This window comes from Dipodomys ordii, unplaced genomic scaffold, assembly GCF_000151885.1.
Source record: "Dipodomys ordii isolate 6190 unplaced genomic scaffold, Dord_2.0 Scaffold26, whole genome shotgun sequence".
Taxonomy (NCBI): Eukaryota; Metazoa; Chordata; class Mammalia; order Rodentia; family Heteromyidae; genus Dipodomys; species Dipodomys ordii.
Window position 1 is genome coordinate 9,520,102 of NW_012267242.1, and position 24,677 is coordinate 9,544,778.

The 24,677-nt window shown below is 38.8% G+C and overlaps 1 protein-coding gene across 1 annotated transcript; it reads left to right on the plus strand.

Annotated features, from left to right (window-relative positions):
* Positions 1–1,117: 1,117 nt before the first annotated feature.
* On the plus strand, positions 1,118–24,325 carry Mia3 (melanoma inhibitory activity family, member 3). The gene is made up of 23 exons (XM_013015230.1): positions 1,118–1,375; positions 2,944–3,075; positions 8,821–8,842; positions 9,571–9,659; positions 9,911–9,988; positions 10,299–10,409; positions 11,544–11,615; positions 11,780–11,884; positions 12,466–12,588; positions 12,689–12,800; positions 13,629–13,684; positions 13,772–13,862; positions 14,034–14,172; positions 17,067–17,168; positions 17,872–17,932; positions 18,350–18,385; positions 18,465–18,532; positions 18,643–18,743; positions 18,890–19,027; positions 20,093–20,161; positions 20,254–20,333; positions 22,174–22,324; positions 23,495–24,325. The coding sequence occupies exons 1-23, from the start codon at positions 1,265–1,267 to the stop codon at positions 23,806–23,808; spliced, it is 2,361 nt and encodes a 786-aa protein (XP_012870684.1). The 5' UTR covers positions 1,118–1,264; the 3' UTR covers positions 23,809–24,325.
* Positions 24,326–24,677: the final 352 nt, after the last annotated feature.

Genomic DNA, 24,677 nt, shown 5'->3' on the forward strand with positions numbered 1-24,677 from the left:
GCTACTTGGGAGACAGGGTCAAGAAGTTCAAGGTTTGAAGCCAGGCTGGGCTAAAGTTACCAGTGAGACCCTATCTGAACAAACAAACAAAATCCCCCAAAACTAAAAGTAAAATGATGGAGAGAGGGTGTTAATGGCTTATATGGTAGAGCACTTGTTTAACAAGAGGCCCTGGGTTCAACTCTAAGTAACACACACACACACACACACACACACACACTGATTTCTACAATGTAATCCTTTAAATATTTGAAGTTATATCTTAATTCTAATTTTTTAAAAGTATTTACCATGGAAAATGTTCAAACCACCACAACAAAAAAGCAGAGAGAATAAGGTGACTCTAAATAATAATAATAACTACAACAACAACAATAATAATGTGGTGTACATTTCCAAAAGCTGGAAGAAAGGATTTCAAAAGTATTTGGCCCAGTCACGGCTCACGGATGTAATCCTCCCCCCTCCCCCATCTCAGTCTTCTGTGTAGTTTGGGATGAAAGGCGTGCATCACTGCATCCAGTTGAGAAAAGGGTCTTGAGAAGAGGGTGTCGTTAACTTTTTTTCTCTCCAGGCTGGCCTCCAACTGCAGTGCTCCAGGTCCTCAGCCTGCCAGGTAGCTATGGTTACAGACTTAAGCCACTGGCATGGGGCTAAGGCTTTTTAAAAGAGTGACCAAGCGGAGGTCAAGAAGGGAGAAGTACTTAGCAGAGGGCTCAAGTGGGCTGGGAAGGAAGGTTTGGTCCATTCTGACTGGTGGTCCTTCAGAATGGGGCAGGAGAATCGTCTCCGGTGTGGACGTTTGGAGGCACCCTGTGGCATAAAAACAATCCATTCTCAAAGGGCCTGAGCCCCAGCGCATCTCCCCGGCTCCCAGCCTTTGACCTCTGGGTAGCTCGCTGGCTGCCTCAACGCCCTTTAAAATCGCGGGTTGTCAATCCCCGCTGCCTCTGCCCCACCCCGCCCCTCAGCTCCCACCCCCGCGCCAGGCGTTGGTTGGTTTCACCCAGGCCCCGCCCCCGCCCCCCCGCCGCCCTGGCTCCGCCCCCCAGAAGCGGGCGCCTCGACATCCGCCCTGGGCATTATTTGATGACGCATTATCCTGGTGGCGGAAGGCGGAAGGTGCCGGCTTCTGGGGAAGGCGAAGTTCATTCCCGGTGCCCGCCCCCCTTGGCCGGGTCCCTCCGGAGGAGGAAACGGGAAAAGTGGAGGTCCCGGGCCGATCCGCAGGGAAGCGTCGCCTCTGCCCCGCCGTCCCCGCACCATGGACACGGTACCGGCCACCGTGCCGTCTGTCACTGCCTCTGCGGGGGATCCGGAGCTTCTGGGCCCCCTGTCGGTGCTCTACGCCGCCCTCATAGCCAAGCTCCTGGAGGTGACGGTCCCCGCACCCGGGGGGCGGGGGGACACCCCCGGCTCGGGCGGGCAGGCGGAGGGCGGAAGGACGGACGGGCCGACCCACGGACAGGCGAACGAGATGCCCCCCCCCACCCCCCGATCGAGAGGGCGAAGAAGCGGCGGGCAGGATGTTTCTGGGCTCTTTAACGAGGGCTGGTACCTGTCATTTGAGAAATTTATTTATTTATTTTTGTAACGGAGCACAGCGTCCGGCACTGTGTCAGGTTCTAGAATGCAGTCGCGATCCAAACAGCGTAATGTCCTGTGTGTGTGTGGGGGGGGGGGATGGGCCAGTCTGACAGTTAGCAGGCCCCGACAAACCGGCCGGGTGATTAACCGGCTAGGTGCTGTTGTAACGCACTGTCTCTGAGGAAACAGTTAAGGCACTGAGTTTTACCTAGGACAGTTACCTTCGGAGCAGTCTAGCTGGACCAAGTTATCAAAAGTTGGCTGACAAAATTCTTGTCCACTTATCCAATGTTTAGATATGTTAAGAGCCCCCTAACCAATGTTTAAGAACAAAACGCCTGGAGGTCTTTCGTGCACATTTTATACATTGAAGTCATGTCATGGTGCTTTACGTGTGAATGTAGCATGAGAAGAGCTTTGTATAGACAGGTAGCATTTCTATTTCTCAGTGATGAAATGTGATGACACCTCTTCCATCTAACTAGAAGTCAAACCTATCAGATTTTATTTTTATTTTTTAATAATTTATGGAAGGTCAAGTTAAGGTACTGGCAGACTTCTAATTGGCTTCTTCGGATCCATTGATTTAAATGTAACCAGTCTGTTGGAATTTTATTGTTGAAATTCTATTTGTATATATACCTGTTAACTAATCGGTAAATTGTAATAAATATATTTGCAATCATTAAAAAAAAGTTGAGTGAACTTACTCAGCACTTTTTTATATAAGAGTAGAATGGAATGAAGATATAAACTCTTAGAGGAATGACACATTAATTGGGCTTTTCAGTATCATGTTGATTTTTGGTTTTATTTGTACCCATAAATAATATCTATTATACATTAAAATGTGTTTGTGCGCTCGTGCGCGCACCCTTGCTTGCTTGCTTGCTTCCATTCCCTCCCATCTCTTCACCCCACCTCCACTCCCTTTTTCTGTTGGAGTTTTCTGCCCAGACTGGGGCCTTTGAACTGTGATTCTTAGATCTCAGCCTCCCCAGTAGCTCTTAACAGGTGCAAACCACCAACACTTGCTTGTATGTCTCCCCCTTCCCTTCCTTTCCTCCCCCCTTACTTTTTTGTAATAATAATGAATCTAAGAGCAAAGTACAATCCAAGGCATTTCAGCCATCTATTAGCTTATTGCGAACTGGAAATATAACTTAAAAGATGTTTAGATATATTACACTTCAAAACAATGCAAGCCAAACAGGACAGGGCCTTGCTCTTTATTGAAACAGGAACTATTTGAGAAGAGTTTTGAAATGGTGGTTTTCTGAGTTTGGTTTAGAATGTAGAAGGCTTTGTTGTAAATGTAAGGTTCCCCATTTATTTTGTCTAACATGTCTATTTCAGCTAGTTGCCACTTTGCCTGATGATGTTCAGCCTGGTCCTGATTTCTATGGACTACCATGGAAGCCTGTGGTTCTCACTGCCCTCCTGGGAATAGTTTCATTTGCCATTTTCTTCTGGAGAACTGTTCTTGTCGTGAGTAAATTAAGTGAATATATACTTTGACTCATAAATACATGGAATATTTTGTAATCAGACTGATATTTTAAGTTACTGACATAAAAACATAAAATGGCTAAATTCAGATTAACCTCTGTAGTTTTTGTGTTGATAAACACCTACGAGAACAGTGGATATATAATCTCAATAGAAAAGCCAATTTGTAAATCTCTTCTATTAAAATTTAAAGGATTAAGTAGATGAATATGCACGTGTTAGTGCTTTGGGGGATTTTTTTTTTTTTTTTTGGTGTGGGTCCTGGAGCTTGAACTCAGGGACTTTGGCACTGTCCCTGAGCTTTTGTAGCTAAGCTAGCCACTCAACCACTTAAGCAACAGCTCCAGTTCTAGCTTTTTTGGTAGTTAATTAGAAATAAGGAGGTTCGTGGGCTTTCTTGCCCCTACTGGCTTCAAACTGTGGTCCTCATATATCAGCCTCCTGAGTAGCTAGGATTACAGGTGCCCTGTAGCTTTGGGAATTTTTATAGCCATTCTGAAGAGTAGTTTAATACTATCTATCAGAAACCTTGAAAATGGGATAGGATATATAAAAGCAATGCATATTATCCTGTCTAGTAATCTATCTTAAAAAGAGATGAGTAATCTTACATTTAAAAACCTTGTATAAGAATGTTCAATATAACAGTGTTTATTAGAGTGAGAACTTGACACAACATAAATAACCCCCAGTAGGGATTATTGTACATCCATACGATGGGGTATTATTAGACAACTTTTTATGTTTCAAAGACATGGAGACACAGAAAATGCTCATAACAAAGTGAAGTTAAAAAAAAAGTAATGTAATTAGGGAAATGTAATTAGGGAAAATTATTGTGTATAAATGAACTTTGTAGACAAAAAGCTTTCAGGTTGAAACTTTGTGTCTCAGCATTAGATGAAAAGTATCCATTTCTAACACTATTTTGTTTTTTTTATTTTGTTTTTGGGTCTAGTCATGGGGCCTGAACTCTGGGCTTGGGCGCTGTCCTTCAGCTCTTCAGCTCTATCACTTGAGCCCACAGCACCACTTCCGGCTTTTTTCTTTTTGCTTATGTGGTGCTGAGGAATCGAACCCAGGGCCTCATGCATACAAGCCAAGCACTCTATCACTGAGCCACTTTCCCAGCCCCTTCTAACACTATTTTTTCCTAATTATTTTATCAGACCTATCATTGTTAGTAAAATTTGTCTCCTATACAATTGACTGTAAATATTTCTTAAAAAGAAGGGCCTTTGTGCCTCAAGTGGTAGAGCGCTAGCCTTGAGCTGAAGAGCTGAGGGACAGCGCCCAGGCCCAGAGTTCAGGCCCCACGACCGGACCCCCCCCCCCCCAAATAAAAAGGGCCTTCTGTTTGGGTGTGGTATTGGTAATTCAGACCTATAATCCTAGCACCAGGCAAGCTGGGGCAGGAGTATCACAAGTTCAAGGCCAGACTAATTTCTGGGTCAGTATGTAGATAGCAAGTTTCAGGATTATATGGTGGGATCCTGTTTACAACAAACAACAAAAACAAGGACAAAAAAATACTTTATTACAAAAATTTCTTTTGCCTGGATTCTCTGAAGGCTTTTCTAACCTCCTTGAACTTTTCTTCAAGTATGGCAAAAAAGAACAGAAGGGTAATTGGAAGTGGTAATTGGAGTGTGTTTCTCATTCTTGTTTCTCCTGTCTCAAGAACTGTAATATCCATTTCGGTCTGCACTATGCCATGTAGGCCCTATGTCCTAACTACTGCCCCTCCAGCCTCAGCATTTCCTTGTGGAATCATAGTCCTTGCCTTGGAAGACTGCTTTTGCTTCTTTGTTTTTTCCCCTGCTTGTTAGTTCGGTGAAAGGGAGCAAAGAAAGTGTATTACTGTAGGAACATTAGTGCTAAGTGTCCAAATATACTAACATTAGAGGAATAGCCATTTCTTTCTCTATATTGGAGTTTTCTGTGAATGCATTTTCCTATGTTGATATTTATTACAAGTGGTGTCTTAGATACTTAATGCTGAAATGCCATGGGTGTGAATATTCCATCACCATTTGTAACATTGAAAGGAGAAGTCTAATTGAAGTTATGAGGAAGGGTAGCAATACTTTTTAACTAGTTAATACTTAGGACTTATTATCCTAGAATTCATTGCTATTCTTGGAGATTCTGTTTTTGCCCTATCAAGATGTCAGCTGTCAATTCTCTTTTCCCTTTTACATCTATCTTACTGTTTTTAGTGGTATGTGAAATCACCTGATATAGATCATGTCTAAATTCAGCCAGTAGCCAACTTCTTTCCCCTTTTAAAATTAGCATATATTGATATAGGTGGTTTCACTGTACTATTTCCATACATGTATATAATGTACATTGGTCAAATTCACCCACTGTTATTCTTTCTTACCCTCTCTCCCCCCTTTAAAAACAAATTTAAGAGGTAACACCTCTCTTCACCCTCTCCTTTTAACTCTTTGTTTTCTCCTCTCCTTACCACAGATAGTCCCCCCACCCATATTGCAGTCTTGTTCAGTTTTTTAGAAAATAGGTTTATATTCCACATATGAGAAACAGTATGTAATATTTGTCTTTCTCTCTGACTTTTTCACTTAACATGATTTCCAAATTCATCCATTTTCCTTCAAATAACATTATTTCATTCTTCTTTACGGCTGAATAACACTTCTTTGTACATAAGCACTACATTTTCTTTATCCATTCATTAGTTGATTGATACCTAGGTTGATTCAATAGCTTTGCTCTTATGAATAGCACTGCTATAAATTAGTGCGCATATAATCTCTATTTTATCCTAACTTACATTCCTTTGGATGTATGTCCGGGAATGATATAGCAGGGTCATGTGGTGGTTCTATTTTCATTTTTTTTAAGGAATGTATTTACTGATATCCATAGTGGTTGTACTAATTTACATTCTCACCAGAAGTGTGTAAAGGTTCCCCATATCTTCAGTATTTATTGCTGTTTCTTGAAAATTGTCATTCTGACTAAAGTGAGATAGTATTTTAGTGTAGTTTTGATTTGTATTTCCTTTATTGTTAAGGTTGTTGAACTATTTCTTCATGTACTACTTGGCCATTTTATACTTCTTTTGAGAACTATGTTCAAGTAGCTTGCCCATTTATTAATTGGATTTTTTGAGTGTTTAATTTTTGGAACTCTTTATATGTTGGATATTCTCTATCCAGAGGATAGGTAGCAATTTTTTTAAAAATATTCTGTAGGTTGCCTTTTGACTCTAGTAATTGCTTCCTTTGCTATGTAGGAGCTTTTTAATTGGGTACAATCCCATTTGTCAATCCTTGTTCTTATTTCCTATACTTTGGAGTCCTGTCTACCTATATTTTCAAAGGTCTTCCCTCTTTCTTCCTTTAGTATTTTCATACTTTAGATCATAAATTTAGGTGTTGATCCATTTTGAATTTATTTTTTATAGGATAAGAAATGTGTCTAGCTTCAGTCTCTCACATGTAAACATCAAATTCACATGTGACTATCCCAGCACCATTTGTTGAAGAAGCTGTCCTTTTTTCAACACATTTTTGGTGCCTTTGTAGAAAATAAGATAGCTGTAGCTATGTAGACTCATTTCTGGATTTTTAAATTCTGTGCCACTGTCTGTGTATCTGTTTTGGTGCCACTAACATGTTTGTTACTATGGTTTTGTAATATAATTTGAGATTAGGAATTGTGATACTTTCAATATTACTCTTATTCCTCAACATTGTTTTGAGAACTGGCCACTTGGTGGCTCATGCCTATAATCCTAGCTACTCAGGAGGCTGAGACCTGAGGATAGTGGTTTGAAGCCAGCCTGGGCAGAAAGTCTTTGAGACTCTGGTTGCCACTTAAATCACAGAAAAAGCCAGAAGTGGCACTGTGGCTCAAATGGTAGAGTGCTAACTTTGAGCAAAAGGAGCTCAGGAATACCACTAAGGCCGAGTTCAAGGCCGAGGACTGGAATACAAAGGTGGTTTTGATTATTCAGGGTCCATATGAATTTTAAGATTAATTTTCCAGGCTGGGAGGTGGCTAGTGGTAGAGTGGTGGAGTGCTTGTCTCACATGCATGAGGCCCTGGGTTCATTTCCCCAGCATCACATAAAAAAAGTGGGAAGTGGCACTGTGGCTCAATTAGTAAAGCACTAGCCTTGAGTTGAAGAGCTGAGGGACAGCGCCCAGGCCCACAGTTCAAGCCCCACAACCACCACCACCAACAACAACAACAAAAAGATTAATTTTTCTATTTCTGTGAAGAATGACATTTGGATTTTTCTGCAATTGTATCAAATTTATTGATTGTTTTCAGTAGCATAGCCATTTCATAGTATTAATTTTACCAATCCATGAATATGGAAGTTTTTTCCATCTTCTAATATTTTTAGTTATCATTGTAGAGGTTTTTTTTTATCCTTTTGTTAGGCTTATTCTTAGATACTTTTTTTTTTTTTTTTGGGTCCGGTCGTGGGGCCTAAACTCTGGGCCTGGGCGCTGTCCCTCAGCTCTTCAGCTCAAGGCTAGCGCTCTACCACTTGAGCCACAGCGCCACTTCTGGCGTTTTTCTTTTTGCTTATATGGTGTTGAGGAATTGAACCCAGGGCCTCAGGCATGCAAGGCAAGTGTTTTACCACTGAGCCACCTTCCCAGCCCCTACTTAATATTTTTGAGGCTTTTATAAATGGGATTGTTTTTCTGATTTCTTTTTCAGTCTGTTCATTATTGGCATACAGAAAAGTTACTGATTTTTTTTTTTTGGTGGGTTGTGGGCTTGAACTAGTGCGCTGTCCTTGCACTGTTCAGCTCAAGGCGAGCGCTCTACTGCTTGAGCCAAAGTGCCACTTCTAGTTTTCTAGTGGTTTTATTAGAGATAAGAGTCTCACAGACATTCCTGCTCTGGCTGGCTTTGAACCGTGATCCTCAGATCTCAGCCTCCTGAGTAGCTAGGATTACAGGGATCTTATTTTATTTGTATTTGTTTTTTTTTTTTTTTGGCTAGTAGCTGACTTTAAATATAATTTATGTTTTCTGGTGAGTGAAAGAGGAATGTTTTTGTAAAAAGATTCTGCCCTTTTGTTTTCTCAATTTGTTTTTTGTTGGTCGAGGGATTTGAACTCTGGACTTGGGCGCTGTCCCTGGGCTCTTCAGGTCAAAGCCAGCACTTTACCGCTTGAGCCACCATGCCACTCCAGTTTTCTAGTGGTTTATTGGAGATAAGAGTCTCATGGACGTTGCTGCCCAGGCTGTCTTTGAACTGTGATCCTCAGATCTCAGCCTCCTGAGTAGCTAGGATTACAGGTGTGAGCCACCAGTACCCAGCATTCAATTTTTTTGAACAGTCATTGTTTCCAGACTTTATTCTGGCTATTGGGGGTTGACAAATAAGTGAAATTGATTAAATAAAGTGTTAATATATTTTTTATGAAGATAGTAACTACTTTTTTTTATTAAAAGTAAGTTTTCATGTCATAAGATTGTAATCATTAGGTATGTCTTTAGCTGTAAAGTAAAATGTTTATGTTTTGTTTGTGTCTTGAAGCTGTCTATGGTATATCAATATTAATGAAATCTAAAATGATTTTTTATTTTTCTGTATTTTTTAATCCTCTAGATTTATTATCCTGAACCAAATGGTTATTCTTAGTTGTTATACTTTAATTGTATTAATAATAATAAACTTCTGTTTATCAAATGTTTGACATCAAATTGAATTTTATCTCTCTCCTAGGTAAAGAATAGAGTATATCAAGGTAAATTTTAGACTTATTTTACGCTCTTATCCATTGTATTGGTTTTGATATGAATTTGGGGGGGCAGAACTATAGTTTGAACCCAGGACCTCAAGCTTGTTAGCAGGTACTTATCACTTGAGCCATGCTTCTAGCACTGATTTTTGCTGGTTGGTTTTTGATAAGGTTTTGGTAAGGTTTGGTAAGGTTTCACTTACTGCCTAGGCATACACCTGTGTGTGAACCAGCTATGCTAGGCTTTTAATGTATCTAGGACAACAGGTGTGCACCACCACATACAGCTCTCTTCATTGAACAAGTGGTTTCTCAAACTTTTCTGCTAGACTGGCCTCGAGCTAAGATTTTTCCAGTCAGCTTCCCAACTAGTTAGGCGTGTGTCACACCTCTGTGCCCTGTTTATAGGAGGGTTTTATGTAAGCTAGAAGTAAGTAGGATTTTTTGGGGGGGACACTATTAGAGTTTTAACTTAACAGCTTTATACTTAAATGCTTACCACTTGAGCCATACTCCCAGCTCTCTTTATTTCTATGATTTAGTTCATATGTTTCTCTCTGATGAAGAAATTTTTATGCCCTTACTGCTATTACTAGCTTGCTTTTTAAAGGCAAAATAGATATGTTAAGATGTTCTTTTACTTCATAGTGGTAGACTACATGTGTTTGCTGTTAATATGTTTAATAATTCTATTTTATTTATCCATAATAATCTTATGGATTTTTCCCTTTTAGTCACCGAAGAACAAATTTCTGAAAAGTTGAAGACTATCATGAAAGAAAATGCAGAACTGTTACAAAAATTGTCAAATTATGAACAGAAGGTATGTAATTACTCTTTTAGTCTTTTCCCTCTAGTTCTAACTTGAATTATTTCCATATGTCTTACAGTTTGGTTATTGTATTTTTTCAAATTGTGTTTTCTCTTTCCAGTATTTCCTGTAAGCCATTCTAACACTGTAAACAGTCAATAAATTTATAGAGCTCTGTTTTTTCTATAAAGAGCCACCTACTTGGAAATAAGTTTTGGTAGCACCATAATTCTTCCTAATTCTAAATGTTTTATTTTATGTAGATCAAAGAATCAAAGAAGCATGTTCAAGAAACTAAGAAACAAAATATGATTCTTTCTGATGAAGCAATTAAATATAAGGTAAAAGTTTCTTGCCATTTGAGGATTTTTTTTTTTTTTTTTGTCGGTCATGGGGGCTGAACTCTGGGCCTGGGCGTGCTGTCCCTCAGCTCTTCAGCTCAAGGCTAACACACTACCAACTGAGCCATAGTGCCACTTCTGGCTTTTTTTCTGCTTATGTGGTGCTGAGGAATTGAACCTGGGGCTTCATACATGTGAGGCAAGCACTCTACCACTGAGCCAACTTCCCAGCACTGGGGATATGTTTTAAAAGCAAAAATAAATGTTAGCAATTTTTACTGTAATTTCAATATTTTGGTTTTTTTTTAAGGATAAAATCAAGACACTTGAACAAACCAATGAAATTCTGGATGACAGAGCCAAAAATCTCCGTGTTATGTTAGAAACAGAGAGAGAACAGAATATCAAGAATCAAGACTTGGTAAGTGTTTTACTACTAATGGTTACTATAATAGGGCTTTTGAATTATTTTGGAGATTAAGTTGAATTTTTCCTATGCTGTTAATTTAAAGTAATATTAGGGTATGGAAGGTGAATCTACTGCTCACCTTGTAAAATTTTAAGTACTAATTCAATGTTACTTTTAATGAGCCTAGAAAGTGTTTTTACATTCAACCCTCTTTTATTTTCCAATGGATCAATTCTGCCCTCTAAAGCATAGTGAACAGCTAAGAAACTACCACTTAGTTGAAGTCATTGTATTTTATTTTGTTTTATTAAAAAATATCTTTTTCCAGTAAACTTTTTAGTTTTAGAATTACATAAAAGTAGTTTTAAAGCCGGTGGCTCACACCTGTGTACTTTGCACAGCTAAGGAGTCAAGACTTAGCTCCTTGAGGCAGTTAGTATCTTCATAAATGTTTTGGAATTCTTCTGTATGTGAGATTGTCTATTCTACTCCTGTTCTACCAATTTTAATTTAAACAAGAGAAATGTAACACGACTTCAGGGTTTTCTTCTATCACTAGTGGAAAAAACTAAAAACAAAGTAAAATACAAACTAACTACTGATGTGAACTATTTTATTTGAAAGTTTTTTCATTTTCTTTTATGTTTTTGGTGTTCACCCCACTACATTATCTCCTAACCAAGAAGGTTGTAGATACTATGAAATATTTATAATCTCACTTATTTTCCTTTAACCCCTGATTTTTTTTTTTTGTAGACCCAAACTGGATTTCTTTTTTTCTTTTTTTTTTGTTGGTCATGGGGCTTGAATTCTGGGCCTGATAGCTGTCCCTCAGCTCTTTAGCTCAAGGCGCGAGTACTCTACCACTTGAGCTACAGTGCCACTTCTGGTTTTCTGGTGGTTTAATTGGAGATAAGAGTTTCATGACTTTGCCTGCCCAGGCTGCTTTGAACCACAATTCTCCGAACTCAGCCTCCTGAGTAGCTAGGATTATAGGCGTGAGCCACCGGCACAAGCTTGGATTTCTTTTATCTGGAATGCATGGGATGGCTCAAGATATGTTTGGTAATATTTCTTCATGTTAGCTTATATGTACATAATTTTACTGAAATTCAATGTGTTTTGTATTATATTTTCACCTGGCAGATACTGGAAAAAAAGAAATCTATCGAGAAGTTAAAAGATGTTATTTCAGTGAGTGCCTCAGAATTTTCAGAGGTAAAGCTGCCCATATTCCTGTACAATATCAATACTTTTTGTTTTGAAAAAGAGCACAGATTTCATGTGTGCCTAAATGTGCAAAGATGAAAACTGTGATGTTTGGGAAAATGTAACTTATTTTTCTTTGGAATTATCTTAGTAATTAGAGTGTTTTACATTAGGTTCAAATTGCCCTCAGTGAAGCTAAGCTCAGTGAAGAGAAAGTAAAGTCTGAATGCCATCGGGTTCAAGAAGAAAATGCTAGACTAAAGAAGAAGAAACAGCAGGTAAAGAAGAGTTCATGTCATGGATAGTATAAACTATAAAAACAGTTGTCATTACATCTCAGTGATCTCTACTCAGAATTGCTTTTAAGGAAAGATAGTATTCATGGAGGAACCTGTTCTTAGATTTTTTCCTGTCTGTTCTGTGCTTTTCTGCTCTGTACAAGTTACTACAGCTCTCAGTGTTTAGTCTTTATGTTTTCAAACACCAATCAGTATAACTTGAGTAATCTCTAAGGGCTTTTTAGAACAAAGACACTCTGAATAATTACTGCTTTTCTGGCTAAGGAGGTTATTTGACCTGGTGTCTGGATTTAGTACTCAGTAAGGGGCCAGTCATTCCTATTGGAAATAAAGTATTTGAATTAGAAACAGTTTTCTGAAGGATACAGTAAATGGGGCCAACCTGTTTGAGAACTCTTGACTTTATTACTTTATTACTGACTCCCATAATGCAGGTCTTAGTCCCTCATTAGTGACCAAGAAGAGCTTGTTTTCCTGTTCTTCTGTCTCATTTACATGATCCTGATGTCTCCCATGCAAAATATCTAACCCATAATAATTCATGTGTTTTTAATTTTCAGTTGCAGCAAGAAATTGAAGACTGGAGCAAATCACATGCTGAGCTCAGTGAGCAAATCAAATCATTTGAGAAGTCCCAGAAAGATTTAGAAGTAGCTCTTACTCATAAAGATGATAATATTAATGTAAGTTTATTCTCATTATGCATGCTTAGCATCACAGATTCTTCCGAAATATACCAAATTAAAATTTAGAAGCTCTTGCCCATTTGTGCTTCTTTTTTAGGCTTTGACTAATTGTATTACACAATTGAATCGGTTAGAGTGTGAATTTGAATCGGAGGATCAAAATAAAGGAGGAAATGAGTCAGATGAATTGGCTAATGGAGAGGTGGGAGGTAAGAACAGTCTCAGGAAGGTTGGACTCTTTTTATCCTCATGTTTAAGTACACTGATTCTATGTGTCAGCTGGATGAATATCTTCTTAAGCTTTAAAGTTGTAAACACTATCACTGGACATATAGATACGTCTGTCTCCATTTGGCAGAAGTGGCTGCTGAGTTGTAGTGTGGCAGTTAAGCATACAGAAGGCACTGACTGTATTTTCTCATCCCATTGAGAACTAGATACCTATGCCAGAACTGCATTAGTCATGTCTTTTACCTGTAAATATTGAACACTGTTGGAGAAACTTGTTTCTTCTTATGTTTATGGAGATAGTGTATTAATACTCACGTGTCTATACTTCTGTGCTTCTAAGGCCCACAACTCATTTCAAAGTCCTGGGGTTAGAATCATAATCTAATGCTATCAAGGCCGAGGTGTAGGGTGGCCAGAAGCTAGAGAGTAGTGTGTGTACTTATGAGGAAAGTAACTCCCGATGTTGTTTCTTGGGTTGATGAATGCTTTAAACCACACCTCATAGAAGATTCAAGGGCAGAACAGAAAAGTGAATCTTAAGTAAAACACTTGCCCAGGTTGAGTTATGCCTGAGAGAGAAGAAAGGACTTTATTCTTACACATGGCTTCTTGCTTAGGGACATTTTTTATTGTACAAACAGAACTTTTTCTTCTAAGTTTGTAATTCTTTTAAAGTCAGTTTTGTTGGTTGGTTGTTTTTTTCTCCAGCGTTTAAACATAATCATTATTTAGTTTTAAGGAAGTCAAGAAAATATCGAGTTTAAAAAGCAAGGGAAGAAAAAGCAGTTACTACCTATGTTTTTCAGGTGGCCGGAGTGAGAAGATAAAAAATCAAATTAAGCAGATGATGGATGTTTCTCGGGTAGGTCCTTTTTATAGAGTTGAATTAGTGTCTGAATTCTTACCATGCCTCACTTGTAAGAATACATCTGTTTTCTACAATTTTTAGACACAAACTGCAATATCAGTAGCTGAAGAGGATCTAAAACTTTTACAACTTAAACTAAGAGCCTCGATGTCCACTATATATACCCTGGAAGGTAGGTTCTTCTTGAGAAGAAATTCCCACATGCTGGAGAGATTTAAAATTTTACTAGGAAGATATAGACTAGGTTCTTCCTTTCATGCTTCTCAACCCACCCAGCACTTAGCTCAACCAAGTTCTCCAGTCCTCTGCACACATATAAAGGTAACTGTTTTATCCTTTATAGAACAAATAAAGAAATTGGAAGATGATCGCAGTACACTGCAGTTCACTAAAGTTGGACTGGAAGATGAGTGCAAAACTCTGAGACAGAAAGTTGAGATTCTTAATGAACTTTACCAGCAGAAGGAAATGGCTCTGCAAAAGTAAGGTTTCACTCCATGTTGTTTACATTTACATTATTGTTTACATTATCATTACCACTCAGTGGATTAGTTATTTTTGAATAGGCTCTCCAACTTATGTCTTGTCCATCCTGGACCATGATCCTTGTATCTATACTTCTCCCTTAGCTGAGACAACAAATACATAAGCCTAGCTAGAAGAGATTTTGAGTTGTTATGAATATAGGTGTGAGCCATACTTCATTAAGATTTTTTTACGCTCCCACCTCCATTTGTGATAGATATTGGTCTTCCTTTGTGACTTGTTTCCCATAGCTTCTTTCTGCTCTAATCAGCAGTCAGATAATGTTTCTGTAATTTATATGCAGGGAAGTAGTTGTAGGTACTAACAGCTGGTTTATTCAACTTCTCTCTTGGAAAATCCATTCTGTTTCTTTGCTATCTTTCCTCAGCCACTCTCAGTTTAGACCCATACCATAATTAATCACCTGTCTCTAGTGTCCCTTTCTTATGAAATATCTCAAACTTTAATTTTCTTTACAGTTGATTGAGTGAATTTTCTAAAGTCAACAAAGGATTTGTTGTTTGATGGCCTATTCTGTGTTCATTTTTTTTTTTTAATCAGTCATGGGGCTTGAACCTGGGCCTGAGCGCTGTCCCTCAGCTCTTCAGCTCAACGTGAGTACTCTACCACTTGAGCTACTGCGCCACTTCCAGTTTTCTGGTGGTTTATTGGAGATAAGAGTTTCATGGACTTTCCTGCCCGGGGTGGCTTTGAACTGCGATCCTCAGATCTCAGCCTCCTGAGTGGCTAGGATTACAGGCATGAGCCACCAGTGCCCGGCTCTGTGTTCATGTTTGACTCTGTGTGTATGTGTGTGTGTGGGAGTGATGGTAATGGGATCAAGATTACTTAGACTCACCTCCCAAGTGGTAGGATGACTATTTGCACCACTGTGCTTGGCTTGCTTTCTTTTGGATTGTGGGAATATTTTTAGTTACTCTGCTGATTAAGCTTGGTGAAGCCATAGATTGTTTGGCTCACCTTTTTAAAGCTCACAACATACATCCTGTACTTATTAAAATGTACCTCCCCTTAACAACCTCAATGCCACTGGTCCAGGAGGCTATCTTTAGACTCTTTATCTCTGCATTGTTGTCTTCAATATGTAGAGAAAAAGTGGCTTAAAATGTCAGCCTTGCCGGGCATCAGTCAGGAGGCTGAGATCTGAGGATCGTGGTTCAAAGCCAGCCCAGGTAGGAAAGTCCATGAGACTCTTATCTCCGATAAACGACCAGAAAACCAGAAGTGGCACTGTGGCTCAAGTGGTAGAGTACTTGCTTTGAGTTGAAGAGCTGAGGGACAGCGCCCAGCCCCTAAAATGACAAAAAAATAAAAATAGAAATGTCAGCCTTGCATGTGATTCTGAGATTCTTTTTTTCTATTCTTCTTGAACACAAACACATGTCTTCACTGCCTTATTAGCTCTATGCCTTCAAGGACATTATTTTTTTTCCAGATGTTCTGATTGTTCATAGTATTTTGACTTAACTTATTCTCCATTATTGGAAACAAAACTCTCGGGAGTTTGAGACAGGGTCTTACTGTATACTTGGTGCTGGGATTACATGACCGTACCACCATGCCACATTTGGTCTTTTTATAAGCCTTAGTTTTTCTCATTCTTTTTTGAAAACATGTTTTATTCTTATTATAAAGGTGGTGTACAGAGCAGTTACAGTTAAATAAGTCAATTAATGAGTACATTTCTGTTTGGACATTGTCTTCTCACATTCTTTCTTAAACCAGAGTCAGGGAGAGATTATTTTGTTTTTGCATGTATCTCTTATCCATAAAATTGAACTCTCAGTGCAAGAATAATGCTTTATCTGTACTTTTATCTTTAGCATCTTACAAGTTAACTAGTACGTTACAGTCACACATAAAGTATTAGCCAAAGTATTGAATGAGAAGCTATAAAAAATTGAATAATTTCTCCTTGGTGTTAGTAATTCTTTCTCTTAACTTTTAAAATTCTGCTTGTGACTAGTACAAAATTAAATTTCAAGTTATTATCTTTTGAATCGGAATTGTGTGTAAGGTAATACAAATATAAACAAAGTAGATTTTGTTTTGTTTTGTTTTGAAACACAGCCTCACTAGGTATGATAGGCTGCTCTAAAACTCATGACCACCTACCTCAGCCTCCCTAGTGTCAGGATTCAGAAAAGAGCATTTAAAATACATCGAATACTGCTGTCTTTACAGTCTATAAAGATTAGTAAGATAGTAGTTCACACTTGACCTTCGTGATTGGGACTGACTAGTTTTCTGAGTGAGAGATATTTCCAAGTGCTCAGATATGCCTTTTCTTAATCATAATCCCATTGAAATAGTGTGCAAATGTTTTGTGGTTATTTTCATATTTAGAAGACATATCCTGAAAGGATTTCTTTGACTGACAATATGTTTAAAATGTACTAGTCTTGGATTGAGCAATAGTTTTTCAGTGACAAAATAAGAAAAGTATTTAGTGCCCTTCCCATGGCAGAATAAGAGAAGTAAATATTCCCTCTCTTCTCCTAGTAAAGTTCATTTGAATTACGTTGGTCAGTCCTGGCTTTCCACATTGAAATAAAGGGACTTTTCATCATCCCAAGGATAAGAGACTTACTCATGGAGCACAGTGGTGTTTTATTTTTTAGATATGTTTTGTTTACTAGTGGCTAGAGAATTATGTAGAGAGGTGATTTGTCAGAAAGCCAGAGTCCAAGTTCCGACAGAGCAGGTTTGAATTCTTTCCTATGATTTTATGTTTGCACTTTTGAGGAGGGGAAATGACATTTGGACAGAGCATTCAGAGCGACTTCTGTAAGGAAAGAGAACTTTCACTTGACAGCTGGTTTTATTTTAGGAAACTGAGTCAAGAAGAGTATGAGCGGCAGGAAAGAGAGCAGCGGTTGTCAGCTGCAGATGAGAAGGTGGTTTTGGCTGCAGAGGAAGTCAAAACTTACAAGTGAGTTCAACTTTTAAAGAGGGGCCAGTGGCTTGGGATAACTTGTGTTCACTTCATTTTAAATTACCTTTACTTTATGTAGAAGAATATAGCATAGAAGAATAAAGCAATGGTAAATATACTCCGTTTATACAGGAAAAAAATACATTTTAGTTGACTGAGAAAAAGTTAACTGGAATTTACTTCGACCCAATATTGGAAATACTGTAGAAACTTGGTTCATATTAACAGTTTGGAGGTTTTTGTCTACTGAGGTAATTAAAAATAATTTTTTGTTATTGTAAGTAGATGTACAGAGTTAAGGTAATATAAAGCAATTTAATGTGCAATATGTGAAAAAAAAACTATTCAAGTACTTGTACCATTTAATAGATCCAGTAATCACAGCTTTGTGCAATTGCCTTTGGATATAGTAAAGGGAAAAATAAGGCTGTGTGGAAGAAGATATTCCTAGCAGAGTATTTGACAATATACTGAGGAACAGTTACAAAAATTGTAATTTATCAACTCAATTCTTCTGCTTTAAGTGATAAACAAGGAAACTATGATTAGTTTTGATCATGTTATGCTTTTATTGTAACTGTATGAACTACATGTCTGTTGAAATCTTTAAAAGTGCAATTGTTAAGAGTAAATGAAAAATTTGCAGATTGTTTCAAATTTTATTCAGTTGTGTTTTAACTGATAAAACCATGTATATTAGGCGGAGAATTGAAGAAATGGAGGAAGAATTACAAAAAACTGAGCGCTCGTTTAAGAACCAGGTAAAAATTTTACTGTACTGTAGTTTTAGAATTCTTTGATATCTAATACAGGAAATTACAAAGGCTATAATGAGTGTGTGTGTGTGTGTGTGTGTGTGTGTGTGTATGTATGTGGGTGTGTGTGTGTGTATGTGTGTGTGTGTGTGTATGTGTGTGTTGGTACTGGGACTTGGATTCAGCCTGGATGCTGTCTCTGAGTTTAATTGCTCAAGGCTAGTGCTTTACCACTTGAAACAGGGCTCCATTTCTGGCTAGTTGCTGGTTGCAGATGAGAGTCTCATGAACTTTCTTGCCTGGGCTGGCTTTGAACTGTGATCCTCAGATCTTAGCTTCCCGAGTAGCTAGGATTTCAGGCATGAGCTATCAGTGCCTGACTCTAAATACGTTTTTGATGTGAGTTTTTTTTTTTTTTTTCAGATTGCTACTCATGAAAAAAAAGCTCATGATAACTGGGTAAGTATTTATTTTCTTCTTCTTCTTTGTTTTCTGCCTTGCTTATCACATCTGAATTTGAATACTTTCCCTTCAACAGCTCAAAGCCCGTGCTGCAGAAAGGGCTATGGCTGAAGAGAAAAGGGAAGCTGCTAACCTGCGACACAAGTATGTGATTTTGATATCTACATTTCTAGTGCTTTTAGAATGCTTTACAGCTGTGCTAAGTGATAAAGATTGATATTGTATATTTAAGTCCATTTTTTCAAATATTCAAGATTATTGGAAATGTCTCAAAAGATGGCAATGCGACAAGATGAACCTGTGATTGTAAAACCAATGCCAGGAAGACCAAATACACAGAACCCTCCACGAAGAGGTAGGGGAATTTTGCCAAGTGCTGCAATCTGTTTTGGTTATGTCTGTAAATTACTATTTATTTCTATGCCTAGAAATAATCCAAAGAAGTTACTAAATGAAATAAAAGAAAGACGGTCTAAAAGTAGTAACAAAGCATTTTTTCAGGTCCACTGAGCCAGAATGGTTCTTTTGGCCCATCGCCTGTGAGTGGGGGAGAGTGTTCCCCTCCCCTCACTGCAGAGCCACCAGGGAGACCGCTCTCTGCCACTCTCAGTCGAAGAGATGTGCCTAGAAGTGAATTTGGTGAGCATTCTCATAGTACTTGGCAATAAACTGTTTCAAGGGTTTTCTTTCTTTTTAGCATTTTATAACTTGGGTCAATTAGGACATAGAAGAAAATGTTTTAATTTAGCTTAATGAATAGTTTATTGCAAGATCTACTGTACAACAGAAACTATGCATATTCCGAGAGGCCTCTTGTTTTTTAAGTTATATACTGGGAAGTATATTTATTTTTAAATCTCTATGGGGCTGCTCAATGAATATTGTAAAAAATAGCCTTAAAACCTTATAGTTTACATAGCATATATACTTTTGTTACTCATTACTGCAATTGAAATGCTTAACAGCTCTTAGAGCCAGAGTACATATTTTCTGCAAAAAAAAAGTGCTAACCTGAAATATAGGACAGTACTTTTTCTTCTTCAGTACTGGGGTATGAACTCAGGGCCTTGTGCCTGCTAGGCAGGCACTCTACTACTTGAGCTACATCCTTATCCCTTTTTTGCTTTCATTCTTTTTTAAATAGGGTCTTCCTTTTCCCCTGGACTGCCCTTAGCAGCCTATATATGCTTACTGCACAGCTGGGATGACAGGTGCATGCCACTGTACCCAGCTTTTATTGGTTGAGATAAGAGTGGCATACCTTCTTCTCTAGGCTGATCTGGAACTGTGTGAACCTCCCAGAATCAGTCTCTTGAGCAGCTAGGGTTACAGTTGTAAGCACCCACGTCCAGCTGGTACTCTGAATTATAGGACTAGTATTATTAATATGCAGTGTTTATTATCTTTCAATCCATGGCAGTTCTTGTTTTCTTTTGAGTCTGTACAGACAACAAATTGTTACTCATCTGTATTGTGGGATACCTTCCTCCTTTTTAGAAACAGTCTTTCTGTGTAGCACAAGTTGGTCTTGAACTTGTGATCCTGCTTCAGTCTCCTCTGAGTGCTGGGGTAATAAGCATGTACCACCATATCCAGCAGGAGATCTATTTTTAATGTTGCCTTTTCTAGTTAAGAGTTGAGCTGTGTTGTGTCCAGTTAGTTCTTAAAAACATACATGCCAGGGCTCTATATTTCTTTCTCAAGGAACAGTGGATGGGCCTTTACCTCGTCCTCGATGGTCATCTGAGGCATCTGGGAAACCCTCAGCCTCTGGTAAGGGACCTAAGTAATTTCATGGGCACAAAATGTATTCTCATAGTATATAGATCAGAGTGAGTCTGAGTCAGTTTTCTGGCCTCCCATAGACCCAGGATCTGGTCCTGCTCCCATTATGAACAGCAGCTCCAGAAGCTCCTCTCCGGCCAAGACGATAGATGAAGGCAAGGTAAGCTCTATGTTCCTGCTAAATTACCACAGTGCCTGAACACATAGGTTTTCCCACTAGATTATAACAGTGACAGAACATGTAGGTTTTCTTATAGCATTTTCTCTTTACCTCATCTCCAGTTTGTATGTTCGGTTTGTACTATCCTCTTTTGTTTTTTAAAAAAGCAAACTGCCCCCCAAGAGCTTGAAGGCCCCTCAGTTCCTAGCCTGGTCTCTTTGGCTGAGCATCCAGTCACAGTGAGTACTTAGAAGCAGAGGATTGGAGCTGGGAAGGTGGCTCAGTGGTAGAACACTTGCCTTGCATGCCTGAGGCCCTGGGTTCAATTCCTCAGCACCTCATAAGCAGCAAAAGCCGGAAGTGGCGCTGTGGTAGAGTGCTAGCCTTGAGCTGAAGAGCTGAGGGACAGTGCCCAGGCCCAGAGTTCAGACCCCACAACCGACAAAAAAAATAAAAAAATAAATAAAAGGAAGTTGAGGATTGAACTGGGTTTTTATTTGGTGTATTTCTAAAGGATATAAGAAGCATGAGATTAATCTCCATTTCTTTTAACTTGCATGGCAGTGTTGATATTACTCTTCCCCTTAATTTGGGAGCGTTGAACTGGTTGGTTTGTTGGTTTCTTCTCTTGTTTTGGTTAGATGATTAACCAGTTTAGAGCATCTACTTGTAATTCACTATAGAATGTGAAAAGTCCACTCCAACTTAATATTGTGTGCTTTGTGTTGCATGCTGAGGTAAAATGAATTGGTTATAAATTATATAATTCACCATTACTTTGTGTTTGGAAGTATGCTACTTAAAAATTTCTTCATTTGAATGTTAGGCAAGGCTTGAAAAGTTAGATTGTTAACAAAATGTCTGCTCAAAGTGAATATTGTATACAATTGTATTCTCTTGAAACTTGTGTAGCTATTGTAGCTGCTAAGTCTTTGGATTATACTTCTCAGTGCTACTCAGTGCTGAAATCAAGATGCTTATTAGTTTCCAACCCAGTTTCCCATAGAAAAGATTAGTGTCCCATATAATTTACTAGTGAGTGAAAGTAAATATTTGCCTTGCTAATTCATGTGTATAACATTGTGTTGGGAAATACTTCCAAGTTCCAACTCCTGGGACATGTATGTCTTAAGAGAGCTTTTTATCCAAGTGCAGTTCATATAAGACCCAAGATGCTTCTGACTGAAAGGCTTTATAATAAGAGAGTAGCAACCACTTTACTAGATGCAGAAGTAGGAGGAGCATATGCTTTGAGTCAAACCTGGCATTGAGTGTCAACTCAGCCTTTTATGTGCTGTGTGAACTTCAGTTAAGGTCTTGCCTCTGTCCCTCATATTTAAAATAAGATCATCATGCTTTGATTGCATCATGTGAGCATTTAATTAATATCTGAAAGGCCTATTGAAAGTACTCTTGAGTACTGATGGTCATAATATATAAAGAAGGGATTTTCGTTCTTTTATTTTTTGCTTTCTTAACATAGCAAGAAATGAGCTATTGTGTTGATGAGAGGGACATGAAGAAACTCTTTTGGAAATCTTAGTGTGTAGGGCATAGCTTTTCTTAGAAATCACCTCTTAATGAGCTGAGTTTCTCATTTTCCCTTTTCCTGTACAGACAGTAGTAGTACATGTTCAATGAGCCTGCTTACTTGGGTGGCATCCTTCTAACCTCTCTGAACTGACAGTGGGAACCTGGTGCTGGGAAAGGGGGTGGAGTTTTGTTGCAGTTTTTGCTCTTTGGACGGGTTGCTGGTGTCTGCTTCAACTGTGTTTTTGCTTTTCAGGTGTTGGTGCTCTGACATGTCAAAGAATTTCAAAATAGGAATGGTCTCTTGCAGGTTAATATGGCTACAAAAGGGCCCCCTCCTTTCCCGGGGGTTCCTCTGATGAGTTCTCCCATAGGAGGTCCTCTACCACCACCCATTCGATATGGACCACCTCCTCAGCTCTGTGGGCCTTTTGGGCCTCGGCCACTCCCTCCACCGTTTGGTATGATGATCTGAACAGTATTAATTTACTGTAAAGCATATTCACCTTTTCTTTTTATTCCTTGCTAAAACAGTTGCTATTGTAGGGCTTTGCAATACAAGAATAAAGCTGACTGAGTACATTTTATCTTTCCCCCAAATTTCTTAGTATACATAGAGCATTACATAATCTTCCTATACTGAGCTGTGCAATAGTTACCTTTTGCAGACAAAACAGAGGGGTTTATATAGAAAGCAAGAAATGTTACTTCTGTAGATTTTTAATACTAATGGCTATGGACTGCAATGGATGGGAGCTGAATGACATGTACCATAACTTAAGATGACTTTTAATTCCAGATGTGTACAACCTTTTTAGCATAAAGATAGAAGCACAAGCAATAAGGTTAAAGTTGCTCTCCTCACCTTGAGAGTATATAGCACTGAGCTTTTAAAAAGGACAATGTAACAGGGGCCTGATGAAGGCTGCATTTATTTAGGTGTAACTAGAAGGCCTTTTTCTGCAGTGTAGGTACCTTTTGTTAGCAGATGTTAGGAGCATGCTGAGATACTTACTATGTAAATTTATTTTTGGGGGGGTTGGTCCTGGGGCTTGAACTCTGGGCCTGGGCGTTGTCCCTCAGCTCTTCTGCTCATGGCGAGTGCTCTACCACTTGAGCCACAGCAGCCCTTCCAGTTTTCTAGTGGTTTATTGGAGATAAAGAGTCTCACAGACTTTCCTGCCCGGGATGGCTTTGAACCATGATCCTTACATCTCAGCCTCCTGAGTAGCTAGGATTACAGGTGTGAGCCACCAGTGCCTGGCTACATAAATCATTTTTATTGATAATAGTAGTAAACATTCATATTTCCTTTATCAAAATTCATTTTTTGGAATAAACTCTTATTTCATCATCCATCATGAACAAATAGAACTGTTATTTGAGATGTAAAGCAAACAAGCTTTAGACTTGAGCCATGTTAAGTCCCATGTGTTGATTAGTGGCTGCTGGCCATATGCTGGAAGTAAGACTTGCTGAGCTTCAGAATTTGCCTCAGCTAGTGAGCATGCCCACCACTTGACTTTCTGGAGTCGGGAGACCATAGAGAATATATTAATATACTTTTAGTAATTTTAGTTTTAGTATGTTCCCTGATATTTAAAAATGGCTTATGTAATTTTGTTCTGCAGTTCCTGGTATCCGTCCACCACTAGGCTTAAGAGAATATGCACCGGCCGGCGTCACACCTGGGACACGGGACCTGCCTCGTGACCCTCGGGAATTTTTACCAGGACATGCACCATTTAGACCATTAGGCTCACTTGGTCCAAGGGAGTACTTTATCCCTAGTGCCCGATTACCACCCCCAACCTATGGTCCCCAGGATTACCCACCACCACCTACTGCAAGAGACTCACTGCCTTCGGGTTCCGGAGATGAGACACCATCTGCCTCTCAGGGCAGTAGCCAGGACTGCTCTCAGGCTTTAAAACAGAGCCCGTAACTATGACCTCTGACACTTCAATCAGAGAGAGAGTGGACTGTATACTATTCACTATGATAAAGGATTTCATTGGCTTTAAAATCAAAGTTTATTTTAAAAGGTTTTTAAAACTAAGCTGCCTTGGCAGTGTGCATTTTTGAGCCAAACAAAAAATATTTTCCTCTCTAAAGAAAATCACCTCTTATGCTAGAGTGTCTTTCCAACTTTGAAATGTGCAATAAAGAATACCTGTGTTTAGTTAATGTAGCATATGTAATTGCTAAATGATTTACAATGTCAAAAATATGAACATTTCCTGTGGAAATGCTTTAAGAACATGTGTTTCCATTATCCTATTTTTAGTGTGTACCAGTTGAATACAGAGCAATGGTGTTTACAGCTTGATCTTATTTTTCCTCCAATATCTGGTCGCAGACTGTTACGCTGAAAATGTTTACTGAAAGATCATAAACTTTATCCTCCTTGTTGCTGAAGTTCTTTGTAGTAATAGTTCATAAAATTTTGTTTATTAATATTTCCCCAGTGTCTGTTCATTCACTGGATTATCATGAGATGTGTGCCATTTGGGAAACATGTAAGGCAGGTGCTCAGAACTGAAGACCGGTGACTTGGCAACAGCTCAGTGTTACTCGCTGCTGTGGAGGTTCAACCTCAAAATCACTTGTGAACACTATAAGGAATTTCTTCCTTCAATTCACAGAAATCAGTCACTCTACTGGCCTGGCATTCATGTGGTTTCTTATGATTCTCACTGCTTATTTAAGGATGGTTTTATGAGGATGAATTCATAGTAGCAAGAATTATTTGACCAGATGTCTTAATTGCTTTTAACTTTATTGCAATGAAGGTACTTAGCAGCAACATGAAAA

Excerpts from the sequence above, each read along its gene's own strand:
- Mia3 (XM_013015230.1), top strand. The coding sequence starts at position 1,265 with ATGGACACGGTACCGGCCACCGTGCCGTCTGTCACTGCCTCTGCGGGG. Across the intron at positions 13,863-14,033 it reads CACTATATATACCCTGGAAG|AACAAATAAAGAAATTGGAA; the intron begins GTAGGTTCTTCT and ends TATCCTTTATAG. Across the intron at positions 20,162-20,253 it reads TGGGAAACCCTCAGCCTCTG|ACCCAGGATCTGGTCCTGCT; the intron begins GTAAGGGACCTA and ends GGCCTCCCATAG.